The sequence below is a fragment of the Piliocolobus tephrosceles genome, chromosome 4, assembly GCF_002776525.5.
Source record: "Piliocolobus tephrosceles isolate RC106 chromosome 4, ASM277652v3, whole genome shotgun sequence".
NCBI classification, from domain to species: Eukaryota; Metazoa; Chordata; class Mammalia; order Primates; family Cercopithecidae; genus Piliocolobus; species Piliocolobus tephrosceles.
Genome location: NC_045437.1, coordinates 158,782,462 through 158,807,229, shown reverse-complemented (window position 1 = coordinate 158,807,229; position 24,768 = coordinate 158,782,462). Strand labels below are relative to the sequence as shown.

Genomic DNA, 24,768 nt, shown 5'->3' with positions numbered 1-24,768 from the left:
CTGCAGTGAAAGGTCATTGTGCCACTGCACTCCAGCCTGGGTAACATAGTGAGACCGTACCTCAAAAAAAAAAAAAATGAGAAAGAGTGAGGAAGCCTTTTGAAAATTTATTATTTTGTAAGCCATAATGTAAATAGAAAAAAAAAATGTAATCAGTATGATAAAGCACCAGAAATGAGTGTAGCAAAGAAGGAGCTTTGCTTGGAATTACAGTTGCACTCACTATTCACAGAAAATAGGGGGTGGTCAACAAAATGCCTCCTGGTCTTGACTCAGTGTTGGAGAAAAGAGTGAATATAGCCAAATTGCAACTACCTAATCAGTCCTTTCAGCACCGTGGCAAGGTCTAAGAATGCCTGGCTGATTTTCCACAGTCATGAACACTGGCTATCAGTGATGGGGGATATACTGTGACCTACCTGTCAGTATCAACTCTAGATTTATTCCTTTCTAGTTTAATTCTGAACAGCAAGATACCCAGCCTGTCTTATCTCTTGGGGTGATCAATAATACATAAGCAGAAGGTCTTGAAGGACCTCTGTAAAAGCTCTTTTTAAAAGGGACATAATGCTGACATGACTTTTTGCTATTTTCCTTCCCTCTCTCTTTTTGATGGGGGAATCTGATAGCTGGAGCTGCATCAATCCATGCATCATGAAGTGACCTTGAGGACATAAAAGATGGTAGAGAAGAAAAATAGGAGCCCGAATTCTTGCTGATGTCACAAAGGTTTTAAAGGAGCCCTGGATTGCCACCTTAGGGGGTTCTATAACTTGAAAGAAAAAAATAAGCCTTTATTATGCCATTTAAATCTGGGTTTTTTTGTTTTATTTTGTTTTGTTTTTATTATGTAGGCTAATTCTAACCTACATACATGAAAAATTTGTTTGTTTGTTTGGTAGACAGGGTCTCGCTCTGTCAAGCAGGTTGGAGTGCAGTGGCATGATCTTGGCTCAGTGCAACCTCTGCCTCCCAGGCTAAAGCAGTCCTCCCACCTAAGTCTCCCAGCACCTCAGCCTCCCAAGCAGCTGGAACTACAGGCACACGCCACCACACAAGCTAATTTTTTTTTTTTTCTATTTTTTGTAGAGACGAGGTTTCATCATGTTGCCCAGGCTGGTCTTAAACTCCTGGACTCAAGTGATCCTCCCACCTTGGTCTCCCAAAGTGTTGAGATTACAGGCATGAGCCACCACACCCAGCAAGAATACACATATTTTAAAATAAAGATTAAAGAGCACTTTGATTTTCTCAGTGGCTTACTCAAGGAAATTATTTCAATGATAAACTAAGTTCCTCAAATGACCTGAACTTATCACTTCAGTTCTAAAATATAACATTTAATATTAAAGATAAGAGTCATTTCTCACATAGCCTCCTCAGATCAGTTCAATCAAGATGTGGTACTGGCTGGATGCATGGCCCATGCCTGTAATCCCAGCACTTTGGGAGGCTAAGGTGAGCAGATCACCTGAGGTCAGGAATTTGAGACTAGCCTGGCCAACATGGTGAAACACTTTCTCTACTAAAAATGAAAAAAAAAAAAAAAATTAGCTGGGAGTGGTGGTGCATGCCTGTAACCTCAGCTACTTGGGAAGCTGAGGCACAAGAATCACCTGAACCCGGGAGGCAGAGGTTGCAGTAAGCCAAAATCACATCCCTGCACTCCGGCCTGGGCAACAGAGTGACTCTGGCTCAAAAAAAAAAAAAAAATGTGGTGCTATAGTCCCCACAGGAACTGGCTTACACTCTACTTAAAAGCCCAATTGTTATCTCCAAGTTCTAACCCCCGTTTACCCTGGCAATCTCAACCTCTGAGCTATTTCTAAGGGCAGAACAATCAAATAGGCTGCTATGATTGTTAAAATCCCAAGCCACCTTATAAAGTTTCATCACTCCTGAATCATAGGTCTTGTATTAATTACAGTAAATACTCCTAAGTATTATTATCCAAATCCTGAAATCTCAGTGGCTTAACAAATAAAATTCAATGTGGGTCAGGAGTGTGGCAAATACTCCTCCATGCAGTCATTTGGAGACTCAGGCTCATTCCACCAAACATCTAAATCTCCTCTGTTGAATCCTTTCTGCATCTTGTCAACTAAAGAAAAAAAAAAGCAAAGGAGAATACATGGGAGATATTTCAGGGTCTTGGAAATGACATACATTAGTTCCTCACACATTTCATTAACCAGACAATAGGTATATGGCCCCACACAGCTGAAAGGATGCAGGGAAATGCAGTCTAGCTGTATGCTAAAAAAGAAAAAAAAAATTAAGACAACAAGGTGTTTTGGTTAACATTGCTGTTACACATTACCCCAAAACTTGGTGACTATTATTACTCCATTTCTGTGGATCAGGAATTTGAGAGATGAGACAGGTGCGTGTACTGTGGGGTCTTTCTCATGAGGTTACAGTCAGATGCTAATCAGGACTGCAGTCATCTCGAAGTCTCAACTGGGGCTGGGGAGGGTTTATTCGCATAGCTGACATATTGCTGGCTGTTGGCAGGCCTCAGTTCCTCTCAACATAACACCTTTCCAGTGGGCTGCTTGAGTGTCCCTGGCCATAGCAGCTGGCTTTCCCAAGTATCTTAGTCTGTTCTGGCTGCTAGAAAAGAATACCACAGCAGCCTGGACAACGCGGTGAAACCCCATCTCTACAAAAAATACAAAAATTAACCAGTGTGATGGCATGAACCTGTAGTTCCAGCTACAGGTTCCAGCTACCTGTACTTCCCACAGGAAGAGCGGTGGGAGGATCACCTGAGCCCAGGGAAGTCGAGGCTGCAGGGAGCCATGATCACGGCACTGCATTCCAGCCTGGGCAACAGAGTAAGAAAAACCCTATTTCGGGGGGGAAAAATAAAGAATGTTATAGACTTGGGTGGCTCATAAACAACAGCAATTTATTCCTCACAGTTCTAGAGGATGGGAAGTCTAAGATCAAGGCACTGGCAGATTCAGTGTCTGGTGAGTCCACTTCCTGGTTTGTAAGGACTTTCTTCTCATTGGGTTCCCACACAGTGAAAGGGCCAGGAGCTCTCCAAAGTCTTTTTTATAAGGGCTCTCATCCCACTCATAAAAGCTCCGGCCTCATAATTTAATCACCTACCAAAGACCCCACCTTCTAATACCATCACATTGGAGGTTAGAATTTCAACATATGAATTTTGGGAAACATAAATATTCAGTCAATAGCTGTGAGCAATCCAAGAGACCACAGTGTAAGTCATAATGCCTTTTGTGATGCAGCCTCAGAAATTATACTATCATTTGTACCATACTGTTTATTACGGATCAGCTCAGATTCAATGAGAAACACAAGGGTGCAAATACCAGAAGTGAGGATCCTTGTGGGCTATCCTGGAGACTGGCGACCACATGAAATTTGGTGAATATATGCCACAAGACAGTTTTGGGCGGAGGTCACAGACAGAACCAGCAAAACAACTTGGTGGTTGGCTACTTGACTTATTAACACTAGCTTAATAAATCATTGGGAAAGACGATATACATGATAAAAGCCGAGCCAATCCTCTTATACATAATACAAATGCATCCATTATTTCATTCTTTACTGTGGCACAAATCCCTCCAAAACTCCTCCCTACACCTTCCCTCAACATAAAATATAAACTCATAAAAATATTAGGAAAAGCCGGGGGCAGTGGCTCACGCCTGTAATCCCAGCATTTTGGGAGCCAAGGCGGGCAGATCACCTGAGGCCGGGAGTTTGAAACCAGCCTGACCAACCTGGAGAAACCCCATCTCTACTAAAAATACAAAATTAGCCGGGCATGGTGGTGCATGCCTGTAATCCCAGCTACCCGGGAGGCTGAGGCAGGAGAATCACTTGAACCTGAGAGGTGGAGGTTGCAGTGAGCTGAGATTGCACCATTGCACTCCAGCCTGGGCAACAAGAGCGAGACTCAGCCTCCAAAAAAAAAAAAAAAAAAAAGTACTAGGAAAAAAAAAATATTTTAAAATCCTCTTAGGGTGGGAAAGGCTTATGAAATAAATTTAAGATGGATGTATTAACTATATAAACATTTTAGGCCAGGCGCGGTGGCTCAAGCCTGTAATCCCAGAACTTTGGGAGGCCGAGGCGGGCAGATCATGAGGTCAGGAGATGGAGACCATCCTGGCTAACACAGTGAAACCCCGTCTCTACTAAAAATACAAAAAACTAGCTGGGCGAGGTGGCAGGCGCCTGTAGTCCCAGCTACTGGGGAGGCTGAGGCAGGAGAATGGCGTAAACCCGGTAGGCGGAGCTTGCAGTGAGCTGATATCCGGCCACTGCACTCCAGCCTGGGCGACAGTAAGGAGACAAATGACAAATTGCGAAAAAATTATGTGTTGCACATAAAGAGCCAATTTGCCTTCTCTCCCCACCTCCAAAAAAAAAAAAAACTATTTTAAAAAATCACTAAGAGGAAATAAAATTTTAAGAAAAACAACTTTCAATTAAATGTGTCAAAACCCTACAACAATCTTTTTAGATTAAACATGGAAGGCCGGGCACAGTGGCTCATACCTGTAATCCCAGCACTCTGGGAAACCGAGGCAGGTACATCACCTGAGGTCAGGAGTTCGAGACCAGCCTGGCCAACATGGTGAAACCCCGTCTCTACTAAAAACACAAAAATTAGCAAGGCATGACGGTGTGCGCCTGTAGTCCCAGCTACCTGGGAGGCTGAGGCAGGAGAATTGCTTGAACCTGGGAGGCAGAAATTGCAGTGAGCTGTCGTGCCACTGCATTCCACCTCCTAGATGCACTCCAGCTCCACTCCTGGATAACTCTGTCTCAAAAAAAAAAAAAGGAAAAAACCTGTTAAGTATGAAGAGAATGGGAGAAGAAACAAAGTATTACATTTTGGAAGCTGGAAAGTGCCTACACAAAGGAAAGCAAAGAAGCAAAGCTATTAAGCTTGTATTATATAGAACCTTAGAGGCCGGGAGTGGTGGCTCACACCTGTAAATCCCAGCACTTTGGGAGGCCAGGGCAGGCAGATCACCTGAGCTCAGGAGTTTGAGACCAGCCTGGCCAATATGGTGAAACCCCGTCTCTACCAAAAATACAAAAATTAGCCTGGCGTGATGGCACACACCAGTAATCCCAGCTACTCAGGAGGCTGAGTGAGGCAAAATCGCTTGAACCCAGGAGGTGGAGGTTGCATTGAGCTGAGATCACACCACCGCACTGCTGCCTGGGCGAAACAGTGAGACTCTGTCTCAAAAAATAAATAAATAAATAAATAAATAAATAAATAATAGAACCTTAGACAGGCCAGAGTACGTGGTAAGACTAAAAACAAAAGGTTGGTTGTCAGTCTACATGAAAACCCAGACCCGGGCACGTTCCCTTTCCCACGCTCTATGACGTGGCCAGATTCATGCACAACTTAAATATGTTTATTAATGTGTGCATATGCATTTAGAACAATGAGGTTTCCATTGGAAAAGTGAATTCTAGGTAAAATATTTTCAAGTCTTTATAATAAATATTCAGATGGAGTTTAAATAGCAAGCAAATACCAATGTATGGCTTCACATGGTCATCGAAGATTGTGTGACAAACCTACTTTCATCCCTTCCAAATTATGCCCAGAGTCCAGGGGAAATGTGTGCTGAACATAAAGCACTGTTTCTTTTTTTTTTTTTTTTTTTTGAGACGGAGTCTCGCTCTGTCGCCCAGGCTGGAGTGCAGTGGCCGGATCTCTGCTCACTGCAAGCTCTGCCTCCCAGGTTCACACCATTCTCCTGCCTCAGCCTCCCAAGTAGCTGGGACTACAGGCGCCTGCCACCACGCCCGGCTAATTTTTTACATTTGTAGTAGAGACGGGGTTTCACCGTGTTAGCCAAGACGGTCTCCATCTCCTGACCTCGTGATCCGCCCGCCTCGGCCTCCCAAAGTGCTGGGATTTACAGGCGTGAAAAGCATTGTTTCTAAAACCAAAATCGTCAATTTGCTATGTTCTTAGAAAACGTGAGAATTAGCTTAAAAATCTAATTTGGATCTATTTTAACCTGGAAAGATATTTCAAAGTTAAAGCTAAATTTATAAACTCTCATTATTTGTCTTCAAAGACTAGTAACACCATTAAAACAATGCAATGTTCATATGTTAAGTCCTCCTTGGGAAGAAAAAGCAAGAAACCTCCAAAATTATAAACTCACCTTCACATATTCCAACAAATATATTTTTAAAATAACAAATCAAATGCAACATTCAGAGAGACTATAAGCCATGCAACAATGTCTTTTATTATGTATGCGGTTTTAAAATTATTTCTTGAATCTCTCCATACACAGGCAAAAATAAGTGTGTTACTTAACATACTGGAACTTGCCTAACTTAATCATTGCCTAGAGAAGAGAATATTATCCCCAAAACATGCCTAACCAGGAGGCCAATGCATCTGCCGACCTCCAAGAACATGGAGATGAACGTGATAGACAGACTGTCCACCATCTGAACCTTCATTCACCACCATTCGATAACCCTTATTCAGGCCCAGATCAGCAGCACATTTCTTGCCAACAATCATTAGGTGTCCAAGAAGCTGGAAAAGGAAAAAAAAGTTTCTTAGGCACAGGCAATTTATTACTTCTTGACATTAAATAACAAACTGTCAAGCTGAAATATCAAATCTTAAAACTCTCATTGAAACACACCCCTTTGAGCAAATATTTGGAAACTCTTAATGCCAACAGAGCATAATCTACAACTGGAGACCCATTAAGATTAGGTATTTATCATTACTAATTTCGAGAAACAAATCAGAAATAAAATCTGCTGTTCAATTAAACTTTTTTTTTTAAGAGACGGGGTCTTGTTCTGTCACTCAGGCTGGAGTGCAGTGGCATGATCTCAGCTCGCTGCAGCCTCGACCTCCCAGGTTGAAGTGATCCTCCTGCCTCACCCACCCAAGGAGCTGGGACTACAGGCACACGCCACCACACCTGGCTAATTTTTGTATTTTTTTGTTGAGACGGGGCTTCTCCAGGTTGCCCAGGCTGGTCTTGAACTCCTGCGCTCGGGCAATCCGCCCACCTTAACCTCTGAAGTACTGGGATTACAGGCACAAGGCACTATGCCACACCAAACAAAAATGTTAATTATATTCCAAGTGGTGTTTACGTTTTCTTAATAAAGCAAGACATCTTGCTTTCTTTATGACTTCCTTATGACCATTATGGATTTTCCTGTGAACACTACCAGATCTACTGCATTGTCTGCGGACTTGTAGGATCCTGTGGCAAATACCTAGTCTCACTGTGTCATCCTGTTTGTTTTTTGGTTCTATCTACAGTCAATTTGTCTCTATTGACACAAGGAGTCCACTTGTGTGTTGCCAGTTTTCTTCCCTAATAAAAGTTAAAGGGGAGAAGGTTGGCGAGAGAAAAGAACTTTAACTTCCATTTCACTGCTTATGCTTTCCCATTGTGAGAGAAAAAGGTTGAGAGGGTTAACTTCAACATTCTAAAAAGCTCTCAGGAAAGGGAACTCATTTAATTCCTATGGCAAGAAAAGAGCGAAGGGAGAGAGTCTTACATTTCTATTCTCATTACCTTAGTAAGCCCCAGGACAGTGGACTCCGCTTACCTTACTCATGCAGTAAGGTCCATTGTACAGGTGGACAATGGACAAAAATTGTAAGTTGGGGAAATTATGATTTTTCAACTTTACAATGGTGTGGAAGCGATATGCATTCAGGAGAACCCATACTTCAAATTTTGATCCTTTTCCAGACTGGTGATATGCAGTAAAATAATCTTACATGAGATATTCAACTCTGTTACAGAATAGGCTCTGTATTAGATGATTTTGCCCAACTGCAGGTTAATGTCAAATGTTCTGAGCAAGCTTAAGTTAGACTAGGCTAGGCTATAATGTTCAGTAAGTTAGGTTCAGTAAGTTAGGTATTACGTGCATTTTCGACAGACATACAATATTTTCAACTGATGATGGGTTTATCAGCATGTAACCCCATCTTAAGTTGATGAGCATCTATATAAAATTTTGTACAGCAGGTGCCTACACTGGTCACAAAATTTAATCATTAATTAGCAGTTTTAAAACTGGTTCAGTAAATGTTTCCTGGCAAACAACTGTCTTCTAAGTAAGAGAGCTGACCTTAAAACACCAATTTAGAATGTTAACTGAGTAAAAATTCACATTTTATTATCCTTATAGAAAAGAGCTGCATTGGAGTAAGAAGCTCTGACCTTAAAATGCCATGACTGTCTAATTATACTAAATGGTAAAAATTTGTATTCTGGGGCCGGGCACAGTGGCTCACACCTGTAATCCCAGCACTTTGGGAGGCCGAGGTGGGCAGGTCACCTGAGGCTGGGAGTTCGACTAGCCTGACCAACATGGAGAAACTCCATCTCTACTAAAAATACAAAATTAGCCAGGCGTGATGGCACATGCCTGTAATCCCAGCTACTCAGGAGGCAGAGGTTGTAGTGAGCTGAGATGGTGCCATTGTACTCCAGCCTGGGCAACAAGAGCAAAACTCCGTCTCAAAAAAAAAAAAGAATGTATTCTGAGGTTTTAATGTTATTGCATATAAGATGGTATTTTACCATTAAGTACTCGCTCTAATCTTTGAACTCTGTGATTTGTACAAATATATTGAATTAAAAATTAATGTCCTGAAGTTTCTAAGTTTCAGAAATAATGTCTCACTTTAAAAAGTATCCCCAAGTAAATACAACTGACCCTTGCACAACATGGGTTTGACCTGTGCGGATCTACCCATAGGCAAATTTTCTTCTGCCTCTGCCACCCCTGAGACAGCTATAGCTAGACCAACCCCTCCTCTTCCTCAGCCTACTCAACATGAAGATGATAAGGATGAAGACCTTTATGATTCACTCCACTTAATGAATAGTAAATATATTTTCTCTTCCTTATGATTTTCTTAATAACCTTTTCTCTAGCTTACTTTAAGAATACAATAGGCCAGGTGCGGTGGCTCACGCCTGTAATCCCAGCCCTTTGGGAGGCAGAGGAGGGTGAATCACAAGGTCAGGAGATCGAGGGCATCCTGACTAACACAGTGAAACTCCATCTCTACTAAAAATACAAAAAATCAGCCAGGCGTGGTGGCGGGCACCTGTAGTCATAGCTACTCGGGAGGCTGAGACAGAAGAATGGTGTGAACCCAGGAGGCGGAGTTTGCAGTGAGCCGAGATCGGGGGCACCACTGCACTCCAGCCTAGGTGACAGAGCAAGACTCCATTTCAAAAAAAAAAAAAAAGATAATAGCAAGTGTTGATAAGGATATGTGATAAGGATATGGAGAAGATGGAATGCTCATTCATTGCTGGTGGGATACAAAATGATGCAGCAACTTTGGAAAACAGCTGGGCAATTGAAGTCTTAATGGTTTTTATGGTTTTTCCTCAGTAATGACCTTAGGAAGATGAAAATGTGACAGCACTTTAAGGACAAAATTAATCTCCCAATTTAAAAAGCAAGAAAATAAATCATGTTAGAAATTTACTTACACTTTCATCATCATCTTCTGCTGCAGAAATCTGGGATATATGTTTCTTGGGTATCACCAGAAAATGTGTTGGTGCTTGAGGGGAAATGTCGTGGAAAGCAAGGCACTAGGGAAAAGGGAAAGAAAGAAAGAAATAAAACTTTTAGTATATTGGTAGGATAAAACTTATTTCAACAAATATCTACTGAACAGTAACTACATGGGGGGGCACTAGATGCTAAGAAAACAGAAGTGTACACATTACGAATGGTGCCGTGCATGATCCTTTCCATGGAAGTCTTTTTTATTTTTGAGATGGAGTCTCACTCTGTCACCCAGGCTGGAGTGCAATGGCAAGATCTCAGCTTACTGCAACCTCCGCCTCCTGGGTTCAAGGGATTTTCTTGCCTCAGCCTCCCAAGTAGCTGGGATTACAGGCATGTGCCATCATGCCCAGCTAATTTTTGTGTTTTTGTACAGACAGGGTTTCACTATGTTATCCAGGCTGGTCTCAAACTCCTGACCTCAGGTGATCCATCCGCCTTGGCTTCCCAAACTGCACCCAGACTCCATGGAAGTCTTATGGGAAGACCAACTTTAAATAAAGGTATAATCACCAAAGGTCATACACGTTACAAAGTAAAGGATAATATGAATGATTATTACAGGAAAAGCCTGATTTAGATTGTTTAGGGACAACTCTGAGGCAGTGACATTTAAACTGGGAGCCAACGAATGCACAGAAATTGGCCATGCTAATCCTTGTCTGCCTCTCCAGATCTCCTGCAACTCTTCACATGCAACTGTCCTTCTGAGCTCTCCGCCCTCAAAGCTTTTTCAATGATCCTCTCCCCCTCCAAACCCCAACTTCTGTCTAACTTAAACTGCTAGTCATCCCGCCATTCCATCCCCAGCACATATATGATTTCTGGAAGAAAAAAGAAAAAAACAGAAAAAAACCTCTGATTCCCCTCCCCGCCCCATTACTCCCAGGTCAGAGTCCTAGTTGTGCAATTTCCTCTGTGTGTGTGTGTTTTTTCTTTATGATAGCAATCAGTTTTTTAACTACGTATTTGCTATTTGATTAATATCTATTCTCACTTTACTCAACTATTTAAGAAATATACCTATCCTTTTATGTAAAACTGAAGAGTACATATATGATACATACTCTTCAGCATTTAGACTAATTATTTAACACAGTGTCTGTAAATACACACATGACATTAATATTTTTGTATCTCTTGCTCACTGCTGAAGTGAAAACTGTTTTAATAAAACCCATCCACACTTATTTGTCTCAGGAGTAATTCTACTGGGTGCTCCCTACAAAATGCTGATTCATTTAGACTGCTCCCTGCTGTTACACAGTTGGACTTCAGTGGTTCAAATGTAAATTTTTCAACAACCATTTCTCAAAGGCAACTGCAAACCTTAAAAAGAAATATTTTTTCTAAAACCAAAGAATTACCCCTGAGTAGAGACAAAGTATTTTTTTAAAAATTCGCCTGGAGGAACCTAATTAAATCTTTGATAACGTTTTGAATCTAACTAAACGACACTAGTAGAATAAATGTTTTTCTTATATTTCATATTTCCTAAATTTAACAAAACTGTTTACAAAATTGTTCTATCTAAATCACCCAATCTGCCCAGCTTTATCTGAGATCCAATCCCAAAAATACAACTGTCCACTAAATAATTTACACAAGATATCTCAAAATCACATCAACTGGGATTTCACCTACAAGAAGTCAACAAAAACTGCCGTCTCAGTCTCTTGGCTTAAAATTACTTCCTGTTGAATATAAAAGAAATCATTCAGCTGTTTGTAGGTCCAACATGTTCAGCGGGAGAGGTCAACCGAAAGCAAATCCCAGACGCGGGCCCACTTCTTATCTCAGGAGATCGCCTTGCCAGCCCAGGGTACGCTTTGGGGTGGAGATAGGGATGGGGTAGCGGTGAGGTGGCAAACCGCACCCCGCGGAGGAAGCCGGCAGGCCCCGCCGGTCCGCGCACCTCCCCGCGCCCCTGGGCCCTTGAGCCCAATGCCGTGCCGAGCAACGCCCAGGAACTGCCGGCCCTGGCAGGCCGGCTGTGCGCGGGAGATCGCGGAGATTGGGCATGAGTCAGGGCGCGATCGGGTTTCTCTCTGTCAGGCAGAGCGCTGGCGAGATTTCGAGATTCCTGATATAGGCGAGGTCCGAGGCAGCCAAGGAGCCGGCGGGCTTCCACGCGGGGGCCCCAGTGCGCTCCGACACGCGCCCAGGCCCCGCGGTGCGGCACCCAGGACGCCCGGCGGCCTGGCCCGAGCCCGGGGCAGATAACGAGTAACCGGAGCGCCGGCACGCGCCGGCAGGCCGCCTCGGAGTGCCCGGGCCCTGTCCCCTGGCTGGGGGCCCACTGGGCCAGGGCGGCCAGGTCCCCTGCCATCGCCGCTGCACTCGCGACCCCTCCTGTCCCTCCGCGAGAAACCCGAGGATCCGCGGACGATACCCCACCTCAGCAGGCGAGCGAGGTGGTTCACGGTACCTACCTGGTCATCCTCAAAAATGATTTTGGCTGGTATTTCCTTGCGGATGATCTTCCCGAAGATCGTGTCGCCACCAGGCCGAGCGACCTGAGCCTTGGCAATCTCATCTGCCATCTCGGCCTCTCTCCCGCGCGGCGGCCCGGGTAGAGGCTCGGAAGGAGGGAGGAACCCGCGGAGCGTGCGGCGCGAGAGGGCGCAGCCAAGCCTGCGCAGGTCCCCCGGCTCCTGCGCCCTAGTGAATCCTGCGCGTGCGCACTGGCGACCGGCGCTGCGAGAGCGGCCAGCGTGCCGGAGCTCCGCAGGAACTGCAGCAGGGATGGGTAGGGGAAAGTTCCTGGTCTTGAGCTCCAAGGAGATTCCTAAGTCGTTTTTCTAGCCTCTTTTCTTGTCTCCTGGGGAATGGAGTTACTGGTATAAACCCTTCGTCTGCCTATGGACGCTTGTAGGGAAAGTTGGATACTGTAACTGACAAGATTTGACAATTCAAGTGGTGCTGGCTGCAATTTAGCACTTAGATTATTTAAGGTCTTGCTTTAGCAGCAGATTTTAAGTCCTCTCTTCAGATTTTTTTCTCTCTCTACCGGTGGTTCTCAATCTTGACTACACATTAAGATCACTTGGGGAGCTTTTGAAAATCCCCGTGAACCTGGCTGCACCCCAGATCCATTAAATAAAAATCTTTGGAGATGAGCTCCAGGCATCAGTAGTTTGTAAACCTCCCTAGACTGCTCTGCATGGATTTTTTCCCAGCAGCAATCAACAATGTATTTATAAAATGACCCACCTTAAAAAAACAAAACCTTCCTTAATTACCACATCCCGCTCCATATCTTTGCTCCTTTTAAAAAAGAGTTTTCTACATACCGTGTCTGCTTTCTTATCTTTCATTTTTGTGTCCATTTCCCTCTTGTCAAGGTCACTAAGGACATCCATTTATAAAATACTATAGACAACTCCAGTTATCATACTAGACCTCTCTAAGTGTACGTATTAAGAAAAAGTATACCTCCTCAGTGCCTTTTTTTTTTTTTTTTTTTTTTGAGCTAGATTCTTGCTCTGTCGCCCAGGCTCGACTGCAGTGGCATAATCTCGGTTCATTGCAACCGCTGCCTCCCGGGTTCAAGTGATTCTTATGCCTCAGCCTCCCAAGTAGCTGGGACTACAGGCACGCACCACCACACCTGGCTAATTTTTGTATTTTTAGTAGAGACAGGGTTTCCCCATGCTGGCCAGGCTGTTCTCAAACTTCTGACCTCAGGTGACCTACCCACCTCAGCCTCCCAAAGTGCTGGGATTACAGGTGTGAGCTCAACTGCCTTTTATGATTACACGACTACTCTGTCTTGGCAAAATTATTGAATGTGGTTCCCTTTAATCTCAAATGTGTTCATTTGGTACTTTTGCTATCAAAGACATTACTGGGACAATTGGTAAAATCTAAATAATGCCTATAAGTTAGATAATAGTTTTGAAGTCATGTTAATTTCCTTTCATTACCACAGAAAAAATTGTCAAAAAATTGTCAGTTGGTCTGGGGTGGGGCCCTACAAGTTAGGTTTCTGACTTTCCAGGTGATACAGTTGCTGCTAGCCTGGGAACCATACTTTAAGAACTACTGATACAAGGGAATGTCTTTGTAGGAAAACCCCACTGAAGTATGTAAGGCTATGGGTGTCATGTCTGCAACTTACTTTCAAATAATTCAGAGAAAAAGTGTCTGTCTATAGGTAAGTAGAGAAATAGAAAAGAATAAAGCAGTTACAATAAAATGTTAACATTTGGAGAATCTGATTGAAAGGCATATGCAAATTCTATGTATTATTCTTGCAACTTTTATGTATCTGAAATTGTCAAAATAAAAAGTTAAAATGTGTGCTGGTTTGGGTAATAAAAATATGGTCAGCTTTCATTCCATCTGAAGGCTTTACCATCTGTAGAGTAGTGACTCTGAAGTATTTGTCTCTTGATCTACCTCTTCCCTTAATTCCAGACTGGTCTGTGACATACATTACAGCTTATTGACCACCTCCACTTAGATGGCTACCAGGCACTGCGATTTTATTTTGACTGCCTCTACAACAAACAAACCAAAACCTCCTTTTGCAGGATTCTATATCTGCAATTGGGTGAGCAATTCATCCAATTACTCCAGCCAAATGCATTGAAATCATCCTTAAATCTTCTCTCTGTACTTTCAACACACATCACTTAGAATCTAATCACTTATCTCCTCTGCTTCCACTACTCTAACCCAAGCTCCTAACATCTCTTTCCTGGAGTACTTTGAAAGGCTCCTAGTTGGATAACCTCTCTGCTTCCATTGTAGTTAATTTGCCACACAGCACCCAAAATGATCTTTATAAAATATAAACCATAGTGTCACTCTCCTGCTGGTAATATGCTAGTGTATACCATCACAGAATAAAATCCAACATCCTTACCTTGGCTTATAGGGCTCTGTGTGATCAGGCCCATTGCTGATGCTTCTACCTCATTTCTTTCCATTTCAACCTTATTGACTGGCATCACACAAACTTAGTGTGCTAGGCAGAAGATGCCCATGTCCTAATCCCTGGAGCCTGTGAATATGTTACTTTACATGGTAAGTGGGATTTTGTAGATGTGATTAAGTTAAGGATCTTGGAATAGGGAGGTTCCTGCATTATCTAGGTGAGCCCAAAGTAATCACAATGGCCCTTGTAAGTGAAAGAGAGAGACAGAAGCATGAGAGTAAGAGAAAATGTGACCACAGAGGCAGAGGTGAAAGTCTGAGATTTGAAAATGCTCAGCCAGGTGTGGTGGGTCACGACTGTAATCCCAGCACTTTGGGAGGCCGAGGTGGGCGATCATGAGGTAAGGCGTTTGAGACCAGCCTGGCCAACATGGTGAAACCCTGTCTCTACTAAAAGTACCAAAAATGGCTGGGCCTGGTGGCAGCTGCCTGTAATCCCAGCTACTAGGGAGGCTGAGGCAGGAGAATCGTTTGAACCTGGGAGGCGGAGGTTGCAGTGACCCGAGATAGCGCCACTGCAGCCTGGTCAACAGGGCAAGACTCTGTTTCAAAAAAAAAAAAAAAAAAAACTCCATTATCGGCTTTGAAAATGGAAAGAGTTGGGCCGGGCATGATGGCTCACGCCTATAATCCCCGCACTTTGGGAGGCCAAGGTGGGTGGATCACGAGGTCAGGAGATTGAGATCATTCTGGCTAACACGGTGAAACCCCACCTTTACTAAAAATACAAAAAATTCGCCGGGTGTGGTGGCGTGCGCCTATGGTCCCAGGTACTCAGGGAAGCTGAGGCAGGAGGCGGAGCTTGCAGTGAGCCGAGATCGGGCCACTGCACTCCAGCCTGGGCAACAGTAGGAGATTCCTTCTCAAAAAAAAACAAAAAACAAAAAAGAAAAAAGAAAAGAAAAGAAAAAGAAAATGGAAGAAGCCAAAAAACAGGTAGCATTTTGTAAGTCAGAAGTTCAAATTGAGTTTCACCGAGCTAAAATCAAGTGTTGGCAAGTGCGCATTCCTTCTGGATGCTCTAGGGAAGAAATCATTCCCTTACCTTTTCCAGTTTCTAGAGGAGGCTTGCTTGGTTTGCGGCCCCTTCCTCCATCTTCCAAGCCAGCAGCAGAACATCTTCAAACTTCTCCCTGACTCTGCTTCCTTCTTTCACTTATAAGGATCCTTGTGATTACACTGAGTCCACCAGACAATCCAGGATAATCTTCCTATCTCAAAATACTTAATTTAATGACATCTTCAAAGCCTCTTGTCATATATAACATAGTCAGAGATTCCTGGAATCTGAACACAGACATCTTCTGGAGGCCATTATTCTGCCTACTACATAGCTCTGTGAACTTACATGATGAACATGATGGAATTTCCTGTTCAGTTCTGCGACTTATACTTTGAGATGCAAACTTTAAAAAGAAAATGAAATTTCAGAACCAAATTTATTAAGCCAAGGGGGCAAAGTTAAGCCCTGAAAACTCAGTCATGTAATACGGCTGTTTTTCTTCTCTGGTGCATGACTATTGTTGCTTCCCGACCTTTGTGTTGAGATATTATACATTAATCAGACTCCCTATTCTTCATTTCAAACCTACACTACATAATATTGGAGCTGTAGACCCTTGTGATTGTTACTTTTTTTACCATAGAATATTAAGCAACCACCTTAGAGTGTAATCAATAGTAGCCAATCAGATCTTAAATCTAGATGTTATCCATTGTTTGAAATGTTGTTAATTCTGTTCGGCATCTCCATTTTGTCTTATACAAACGATCTTCACTTTTCTTTACACTGAAAGCACTCATCACCATTCTTTGGTGTCTACATATTCCCATATGACTGCCCTCACACTTTACAGTTGAATAAACCCTTTTAACTGGATCCTTAGCCTTTTGATTATTTTAGGGTGACAAGACAAACCAGGCCATGTTCCCAGAACAACTAGAATAGTGAAGAGCCCACCTCATATGTGGAACAGTTAAAGGAGTCATGCAGATTGATTTAAGAAAAGAGGAGCCACAGAACTGAACTGATTCTGTCATTATAGAACTGTTTTAAAATATCAGCAGATGAGGGACTTTGGTTAACTGAATGCAGGACACTAGCTAGCAAGAAATCATCACAATACGTTATGAATTTTCAGGAAGCTGCACTATGAGTCTACACTGAAAATGGGGGAGAGGGGATGGGGCATCTTTTAAATCACTGTCAGCATTCAGAAAGCACAATGCAAGGTACAAGATCATCTAGTTTATTGTTTCCTAGATAAAAGACAATATCCAGTATACTTGGTTTAATTGCTTCATTACGTTAAATGTTCTGCAAATCGAATGCACCTTAATTTTTAAAAAATCGATTATCTTGTTATTCTCAGAATGACTTGCAATAATTCCTTAAAATAACATAGATCACAGAGAAGGAAAAGGGCTTTGGAAATCCATTGGTCCAGATCTTTCATTTTTAATAAGATCTTTCATTTTTAATAAGAAGTCAATTTTACCTAAAAGTTAACCTGAAAGGCTATAGGGGTAGGGAAGGAGAACAATTATGCAAGAGGAACAATAGGAAAAGGTTGTGGCGCGTTAGTAATGTGACTATATATAGTTTTTTTCTTGATGCTTTCAAGGTCATAGGTTAAAACGCAAATAAATACCTTATGACTGTTTCTGATGATGCTGCTGCTGATTACCCATTTCTGATCTCTTTATCAGCAAAACCAAGGAATAAAGAGAGTTGAATAGGCAAAATATAAAGGGTAAGACTAGGCTTTACGGTCAGGCATAGCGGATTTACATCCCAGATCTCCATTTACTACCTGTGCGAACTTCAGCGAGTACTTTAACCTAAACTTCTGAGGAAATAAATGAAAGAATATAAGCATAAAATTTTTAGGAGTCAGTTGTTAGGACTTGGCTTTTATTTCTGCACATTTCCAAAGAGATAGTCGCAACTGGGAAACGTTAAAATAAAGGTTATTTTACAGACGATCCTATACCGTAAACAGGAGGTAACAAAACGCGGGCGCCGATGCCATCCACTAAATACAAACCCAGTCAGCCTAGCAGAGGATCCCTGCGCCGGAAGTAACTGTGCCCCTAACTAAAATGGCGTCCAGGTGATTTCCGTTCTCTTCTGGCCAGTAATTGGGCTCTGGGACTCCTCGCGATTTTACCAGTTCCCATCCGTTTAGCAAACGGCTTTGGGAAACGCCCGTTTAGCAAACTCCTTCTCTGTCCTTTGTAGGAGGGCGGGGCTAAAAGGGAGATGCTGTCTGGTGATTGGTTGTGGCGCGTTAGTAACGGGGCTACAGGGAGTGGGACAGTTCAGTCTTTGATTGGTTGCTGAGAGGCGGGGCTAGTCGACTGCTCCGGAGGTAGCGGCAGCGGTGAGGAGAGCCATGGCACAGGCAGCCAAGGTGACAGGGCCCGGGAAGGGGTGGGTACGATGCAGTGCGGGAGGGTGTGTTCGCGGCCTTGAGAAAACTCTCTGGAGTCTCTGGAGGCTGGGGCTCCGGACCCTTTTCGGAGGATGTGGCTGTTACCCCAGAGAAGCCAGATGACCAACTCCGAGGGTTTGTGCAGGTGCGGAGGAGAGCGGGAGGCACCAGTGTGGTTCCTATTCTTGGTACTAACTTGGAACGCAGTGTTTATCCATGATACAAATCCGCGACTTGAGTTCTGCCCTCTTTTCATCTTCAGACCGAGTATTTGTCTGAGGGACCCATTTCACATCCCTGGGAAGTATAGGAGACGCCAGAGGCTGACCTGAGCAACAGCAGTTCAATGAGGTGAAAGGTTTATTCGGATAAACAGAAGGTGCACAGAAGTCTAGCAGCCAAGGAAACCGAACCCCAACAAAATTACTTGTCAAAAGTAACATAGCAAGACAGAGCAGGGCCTGGTGAGACCTGAGCTCACTGAATGAGCTTGGGATGTGGTGACTGTGCTCCGATCATCTCTCTGAGTACCTACCTGGTCTCAGATTCATTTCTCACACCCAAGCATGATGCACGTTCCTGCCCAGCGCACAATTCTCATTGGCAGCCATCCTTTAACGTTTAACATCAGCATGGCCAATTGGGATCTGTAGTTGTCACTGCCTGAAACATAAACATGGGGAAATGGCCTGTTATAACATGGTGAAGTTAAGCAGTTTAGGGAACCACCAAGCAGCCCTCGTGTACTTTTGTACATAATGTCATAGCACCAATAGAAACAGAATTGCTCAGGGTTATTCATTCAAAAATTTCTTTGAATATCCATAATAGCTATTATTATAGCCAACAACCAGCAGGCTATATTATCTAAGCATAGTGGATGCAGCAATAAGCTGAACATCCTTGCCTTCATAAAGAAATCTAAAAGGTGGGGAGACCTTAAACAGTTATTTAATTACAGTTGTAATAAATGCTGTGATTTGAAACTACAGTGTTTTGTGAGCATATAACTAGGATTTCACATAAGATCTCTCAAGGGGCTGGGTGCAGTGGCTCACACCTGTAATCCCAGCATTTTGGAAGGCCGAGGCGGGAGGATCACATGAAGTCAAGAGTTTGAGACCAGCCTGGACAACATGGTGAAACCGCATCTCTACCAAAGATAGAAAAATTAGCTGGGCATAGTGGCGGGTGCCTGTAATCCCGCTACTCGGGAGGCTGAGGCACAAGAATTTCTTGAACCTGGGAGGTGGAGGTTGCAGTGAGCCAAGACTGCGCCACTACACTCTAGCCTCGGTGACAGAGCAAGACTTCACCTCAAAAAATAAGTAAATAATCTCTCAAGGAAGTTCAGACCTAACGTTTGATTAGAAATTAGCTAGAGTAGAGAAAAAAGCATTCCAGAAAGGGCAACTAGCACATGAAAAGTCCTTGAAGTGGGGATTTGATTGGAAAACTTGGATACAAATGAAATTAAGTAGGATTCATTCCAAAAACACTTTTGGTAGAGCCTACAATGTATAGAAGGCACTTATGCTTCATGTGGGAAGATTCAAAGGTGACCAATCCAACAAGGGTGACAACAAGACCCTATGTCCAAAAAAAAAAAAAGGAAAGTGAAACCTAGCACAGAAATTATAACCCTTAAAATTAATCCATTATTAGCTTACATTAAGTGACAATCTCAGATTCAAACTGATCTGACTATAAAGAATCCACTTTTCATCTACACTGCCTAAATCTGTCCAATCAGTATAGGTAAATAAGGAAGAGAATACAGTCTGTGACCTGGCTTTCTGCATTTTAATTAAAGTTTATCTGCTCCAAGGTAATGTTAACTCCAATAGTGCTATGGCAATAATGATAACATTTTCTTATACTAGTCCTCTTAAATTAGGGATGCTAATTTGTTGTACTAATGGTGTACTTTAAATAGCATGTAAAAACATTAGGTTTACTTACTTCTCATTTTTTAAATCCTATGCAACATATCTTCTCTGCTCTTGCAATATTACAGTCCCTGGGATTCTATGATGCTTGCAAAGTCCGTATTTTTACCAACAATCTCTTCAAGGCAATCCAGGCTTTTACTATCAAGCACTCAGAATTATTCCAGCCTCTACACATTACTCAATTCCAAAGCCACTTCCACATTTTTAGATACAGGCATACCCAGGTGATACTGCGGATTTGGTTCAAGGCCACAGCAACAAAGTGTATATTGAAGTAAAGTGAATAACCCATGTTTTTTGGTCCCAGTGCATATAGAATTATGTTTATACTATAATGTAGTCTATTAAGTGTACAGTAGCATTATGTCTTTAGTACTTTCTAAAGTAGTGGCTGGGGAAGGTGGCTCATGCCTGTATCCCAGCACTTTGGGAGGCCCAGGTGGATGGATCACGAGGTCAGGAGTTTGAGACCAATCCGGCCAACACAGTGAAACCCCGTCTCTACTAAAAATGCAAAAATTAGCTAGGCGTGGTGGTGCGCTTCTGTAAGCCCAGCTACTTGGGAGGCTGAGGCAGGAGAATCCCTTGAACCGAGGAGGCAGAGGCTGCACTGAGCCGAGATTGTACCATCGCACTCCAGCCTGGGCAACAAGAGTGAAACTCCATCTCAAAAAATAAAATAAAAAATAAGGAAGTACATACCTTAAATAAAAAATACTATTTTTGCTACAAAATGCTAACAGTTATTTGAGCTTTCAGAAAGTTGTAATCTTTTTGCTGATGAAAGATCTTGTGTCGATGTTGACTGCTAACTGATCAGATTGGTGGTTGCTGAAAGTTAAGATGACTGTGACAGTTTCTTAAAATAAGGCTACAGTAAAAGTGACCACATTGATTGACTCTCTCACACACAAAAGATTTATCTGTAGCATGCAATGCTGTTTGATAGCATTTTACCCACAGTAGGGCGTCTTTCAGAATTGGATTCAATCCTCTCAATCCCGGCCACTACTTTATCAACTGAGTTTATATAATATTCTAAATCCTTTGTTGTTATTTCAATAATGTTTACAGCATCTTCACCAGGAGTGAAATGATGTGAGTGATGATCTTCATAAACTCAAGAATCCACTTTCTTTGCTCATCCATAAGAAGCAGCTGCTCATGCATTTAAGTTTTATCGAGATTGCAGCAATTCAGTCACATCTTAAGGCTCCACTCCTTATCCTAGTTTCACTTGCACTTTCCACATATCTGCAGTTAATTCCTCCACTGAAGTCTTGAACCCCTCAAAGTCATCCATGAGTGTTCAGATAAGTTTCTTCCAAATGCCTGTTATTATTGCTATTTTGACCTCCTCTCTTGAATTCTCTGAATGGCATCTAGAATGGTGAATCCTTCCCAGGAGGTTTTCAATTTACTTTGCCTAAATTCATCAGAGGAATCACTATCTATGGCAGCTATAGCCTTATGAGTCTTTTAAATAAGACTTAGAAGTCTGGCTCACGCCTCTAATCCCAGCACTATCGGAGGCTGAGGTGGGCAGATTGCTTGAGTTCAGGAGTTCAAGACAAGCGTGGGCAACATGGCAAACCCATCTCTACAAAAAGTGAAAAAATTAGTTCAACGTGGTGGCATGCACCTGTGTGCCCAGCAACTTGGGAGGCTGAGGTGGGAGGATCGCTTGAGCCCAGGAGATCGAGGCTTCAGTAAGCCATGATCATACCACTGCACTCCAGCCTGGGTGACAGAACAAGGCCCTGTCTAAAAGAAAAGGACTTGAAAGCCAAAATTACTACTTGACCTTGACCTGTGGGGCTGCAAAATGGATGTTGTATTGGCAGTCATGAAAACAATATTAATTTCCTTTTACATCTCCATCAGAGCTCTTGGGTGATGACGTGTGTTGTCAGTGAGCAGTAATATTTTGAAAGGAATCTCTTTTTTTTTTTTTTTTTTCTGAGCAGATCCCAACAGTGGGCTTAAAATATCAGTGAACCATGCTTTAAACAGATGTGTTTTGTTGATTTGTAGAGCACAGGTAGAGTAGATTTAGCATAATTCTTAAGGGTCCTAGGATTTTTGGAATGACAAATTATCATTGACTTCAACTCAAAGTCACCAGCTGCATTAGCTCTTTTTTTTTTTTTTTTTTATGACGGAGTTTTGCTATTGTTGCCCAAGCTGGAGTGCAATAGCGCAATCTCGGCTCACCGCAACCTCCGCCTACCGGGTTCAAGCGATTCTCCTGTCTCAGCCTCCCGAGTAGCTGGGATTGCAGGCATGCACCACCATGCCCGGCTAATTTTGTATTTTTAGAAGAGATGGGGTTTCTCCATGTTGGTCAGGCTGGTCTCAAACTCCCGATCTCAGGTAATCTACCTGCCTCGACCTCCCAAAGTGCTGGGATTATAGGCATGAGCAACATGAGCAACTGCGCCTGGCCTTTTTTGGGTGTGTTTCTCTGTTTGTTTGTTTTGTTTTGTTTTGTTTTGTTTTGTGTTTTGTTTGAGACAGGGTCTCACTCTGTCACCCAGCCTGGAGTGCACTGGTGTCATCTTGGCTCGCCACAACCTCTGCCTCCCAAGCTCAAGAGATCCTCCCACCTCAGCCTCCCAAGTAGCTGGGACTACAAGCACCCTCCACAACACCTGGCTAATTTTTTTATGTTTTGTAGAGACAGGGTTTGGCCATGTTGCCCAGGCTGTTTTTTGTTTTTTGGTTTTTGGTTTTTTTGAGACAGAATCTCACTCTGTCACCCAGACTGGAGTGCAGTGGCATGATCTCGGCTCACTGCAGCGTCCACCCCCCAGGTTCAAGCAATTCTCCTGCCTCAACCTCCCAAGTAGCTGGGATTACAGGTACCCACCACCACGCCCAGCTAATTTTTTGTATTTTTTAGTAGAGACAGGGTTTCACCATGTTGGCCAGGCTGGTATTGAACTCCTGGGCTCAAGCGATCCACCCCCATCAACTTCCCAAAGGGCTGAGATTACAGGGGGGAGCCACTGCATCCAGCCTGCATTAGCTTATTAAGAGCTAATTAAGTTTTTATTAATAAGGATAATTCACATTTTACTTCCCCGTTCATGAGTTAATAGACATTTAGGTTATTTCTGTTTTTTCACTATTATGAATAATAGTACCAAGAACATTAGCATACATGTTTTTGTGTGAACATATGTTTTCATTTGTCTTGAGTATATACCTAGTAGTAGAATTTCTGAGTCATAACTGTAGGTTTAACTTTTTTTAGCATCTGCCAAGCTGTTTCCCAAAGCAGCTGTACCATTTTAAATGCCAAACAGCAATGTATAAGAGTTTCTATTTTTCCATGTCCTTGTCAACTCTTTTTATTGACTGTCTTTTTTACGGTAGCCATTCTACTGGGGATGAAATGGTATCTCATTGAGGTTTAGATTTTTATTTCCGGATGGCACATGACATTGAACATTTTTCCATGGCTTATTGGCCATTTATGGTTTTTTGGGGGGGGGGGGAAATATCTATTCAAATCCTTTGACTGTTTTTATTTTTCTTAATTTTATTTTAGATTCAGAGAGTACATATGCAGGTTTATTACGTGGGTAAATTACATAATGGTGAGGTTTGGGCTTCTAGTGAACCCATCACCCAAATAATGAATATTGTACCCAGTAGGTAATTTTTCCACCCTCAATCCCTTCCTATCCTCCTCCCTTTTGGAGTCTCCACTGTCTATTACTTCCATCGTTCTGTCCATGTGTACCCATTGTTTAGCACCTACTTATAAGTGAGAATATGCAGTATTTGATTTTCTGTTTTTGAGTTATTTCATTTAGGATAATGGTCTCCAGCAGCTGCTGCAAAGAATATGGTTTAATTCTTTTTTAGTATTCCATGATGTGTATATACCACATTTTCTGATTTGTGTCCTATAAAGCAAACAGCTGCCCTCAAAGTTCTACTAGCACCTAGTACTTTAACATCTTTGATGTTATTATTACTATAAAAATTACCCACAGCTGAGCCCTTTCAGTACATTATATGATTACATTTTTTCCCAATTCTTCATCTTTAAATTAATAACTGCCTTTTTAAAGTTATTACTTTAAAAAAATCCTTTAATAGATATCCTAGATATCTATTTCCAAATTCTAGGCAAAACCAGTCTACCAGTTTCATTTTTCCTAGCAATACCTTTTCTGGAGCAATTCAGTCTTTTGCTATAGTCCTGCCTAGTTGCTTTCTAGTCTGGCTGCACAAATGTTGACTAGCATTTGTCCTTCCCCATGGTCTTTTCTTCTCCCATGTTAGACCACCTGTCTCCCGGGTTCCCATGTCTTTTCCTTTTGTGGTTCATTTCCTTATTTTGGTGGAGCATATTCTTCTGTAGCCTTCCAATAAAGTGTGTATGACAATAAGAGACTTTGCATTTCTGAAAATATGTATTTGCCCTTGTCTTTGAGTGATAGTGTGAGTATCTATGGTGTTCTAAAGCAGACATTTTTTCAAAACTTGAATATGTTATTCCATTGTCTTCTTATAGTAGTGCTATTTAGAAATCAGGTACCATTCTGATTTTTTCCATCCTTTACATGTGAACTGTTTATTCTCTGAGATTTTTCTCATCAGCATCACACTGAACTTACATCATGCTGTGCTGTGTTATGAGTTTTATGTTGAGCACTTGGTGGAACCCTTTCTATCTTGTAATTAATGTGCCTTACTTGGTGAAATTTTTTGTCTCCCCTTTTACCCAAATATTAAGTGAAAATTTTAAAATTTCTTCCCTCGCTTTTCTCTTTTCTCTCTTGTTGGTCCTTCTGCCAATCTAGCTGTTGGGCCTTCTCCCT

At 42.4% G+C, this 24,768-nt stretch overlaps 2 protein-coding genes across 3 annotated transcripts in view; one reads left to right on the top strand and one right to left on the bottom strand.

The window, feature by feature from the left end:
* Positions 1-6,241: 6,241 nt before the first annotated feature.
* Positions 6,242-12,287, bottom strand: HINT1 (histidine triad nucleotide binding protein 1). The gene is made up of 3 exons (XM_023196858.2): positions 12,039-12,287; positions 9,525-9,629; positions 6,242-6,568 (listed from the first exon to the last, which is right to left on the bottom strand). Exons 1-3 carry the CDS (start codon positions 12,147-12,149, stop codon positions 6,404-6,406), a joined length of 381 nt encoding a protein of 126 aa, XP_023052626.1. The 5' UTR covers positions 12,150-12,287; the 3' UTR covers positions 6,242-6,403.
* A 5,446-nt stretch (positions 12,288-17,733) lies between these two features.
* LYRM7 (LYR motif containing 7) overlaps positions 17,734-24,768 on the top strand; it is a 28,804-nt gene continuing 21,769 nt past the window's right edge. Inside the window, exon 1 of one of the 2 annotated variants that reach the window (XM_023196849.2) lies at positions 17,734-17,960. In XM_023196849.2, coding sequence (XP_023052617.1) covers positions 17,943-17,960 — 18 coding nt within the window. In that variant the 5' untranslated portion in view covers positions 17,734-17,942. The remainder of the gene's footprint in view (positions 17,961-24,768) is intronic. The other variant, XM_023196838.2, reaches the window with a different exon arrangement.

Coding starts and splice junctions, on each gene's coding strand:
- HINT1 (XM_023196858.2), bottom strand. CDS start 12,149: ATGGCAGATGAGATTGCCAAGGCTCAGGTCGCTCGGCCTGGTGGCGAC. Junction 9,630..12,038: donor TCATTTTTGAGGATGACCAG/GTAGGTACCGTG, acceptor CCTTTTCCCTAG/TGCCTTGCTTTCCACGACAT. Junction 6,569..9,524: donor CAGAAGATGATGATGAAAGT/GTAAGTAAATTT, acceptor TTCCTTTTCCAG/CTTCTTGGACACCTAATGAT.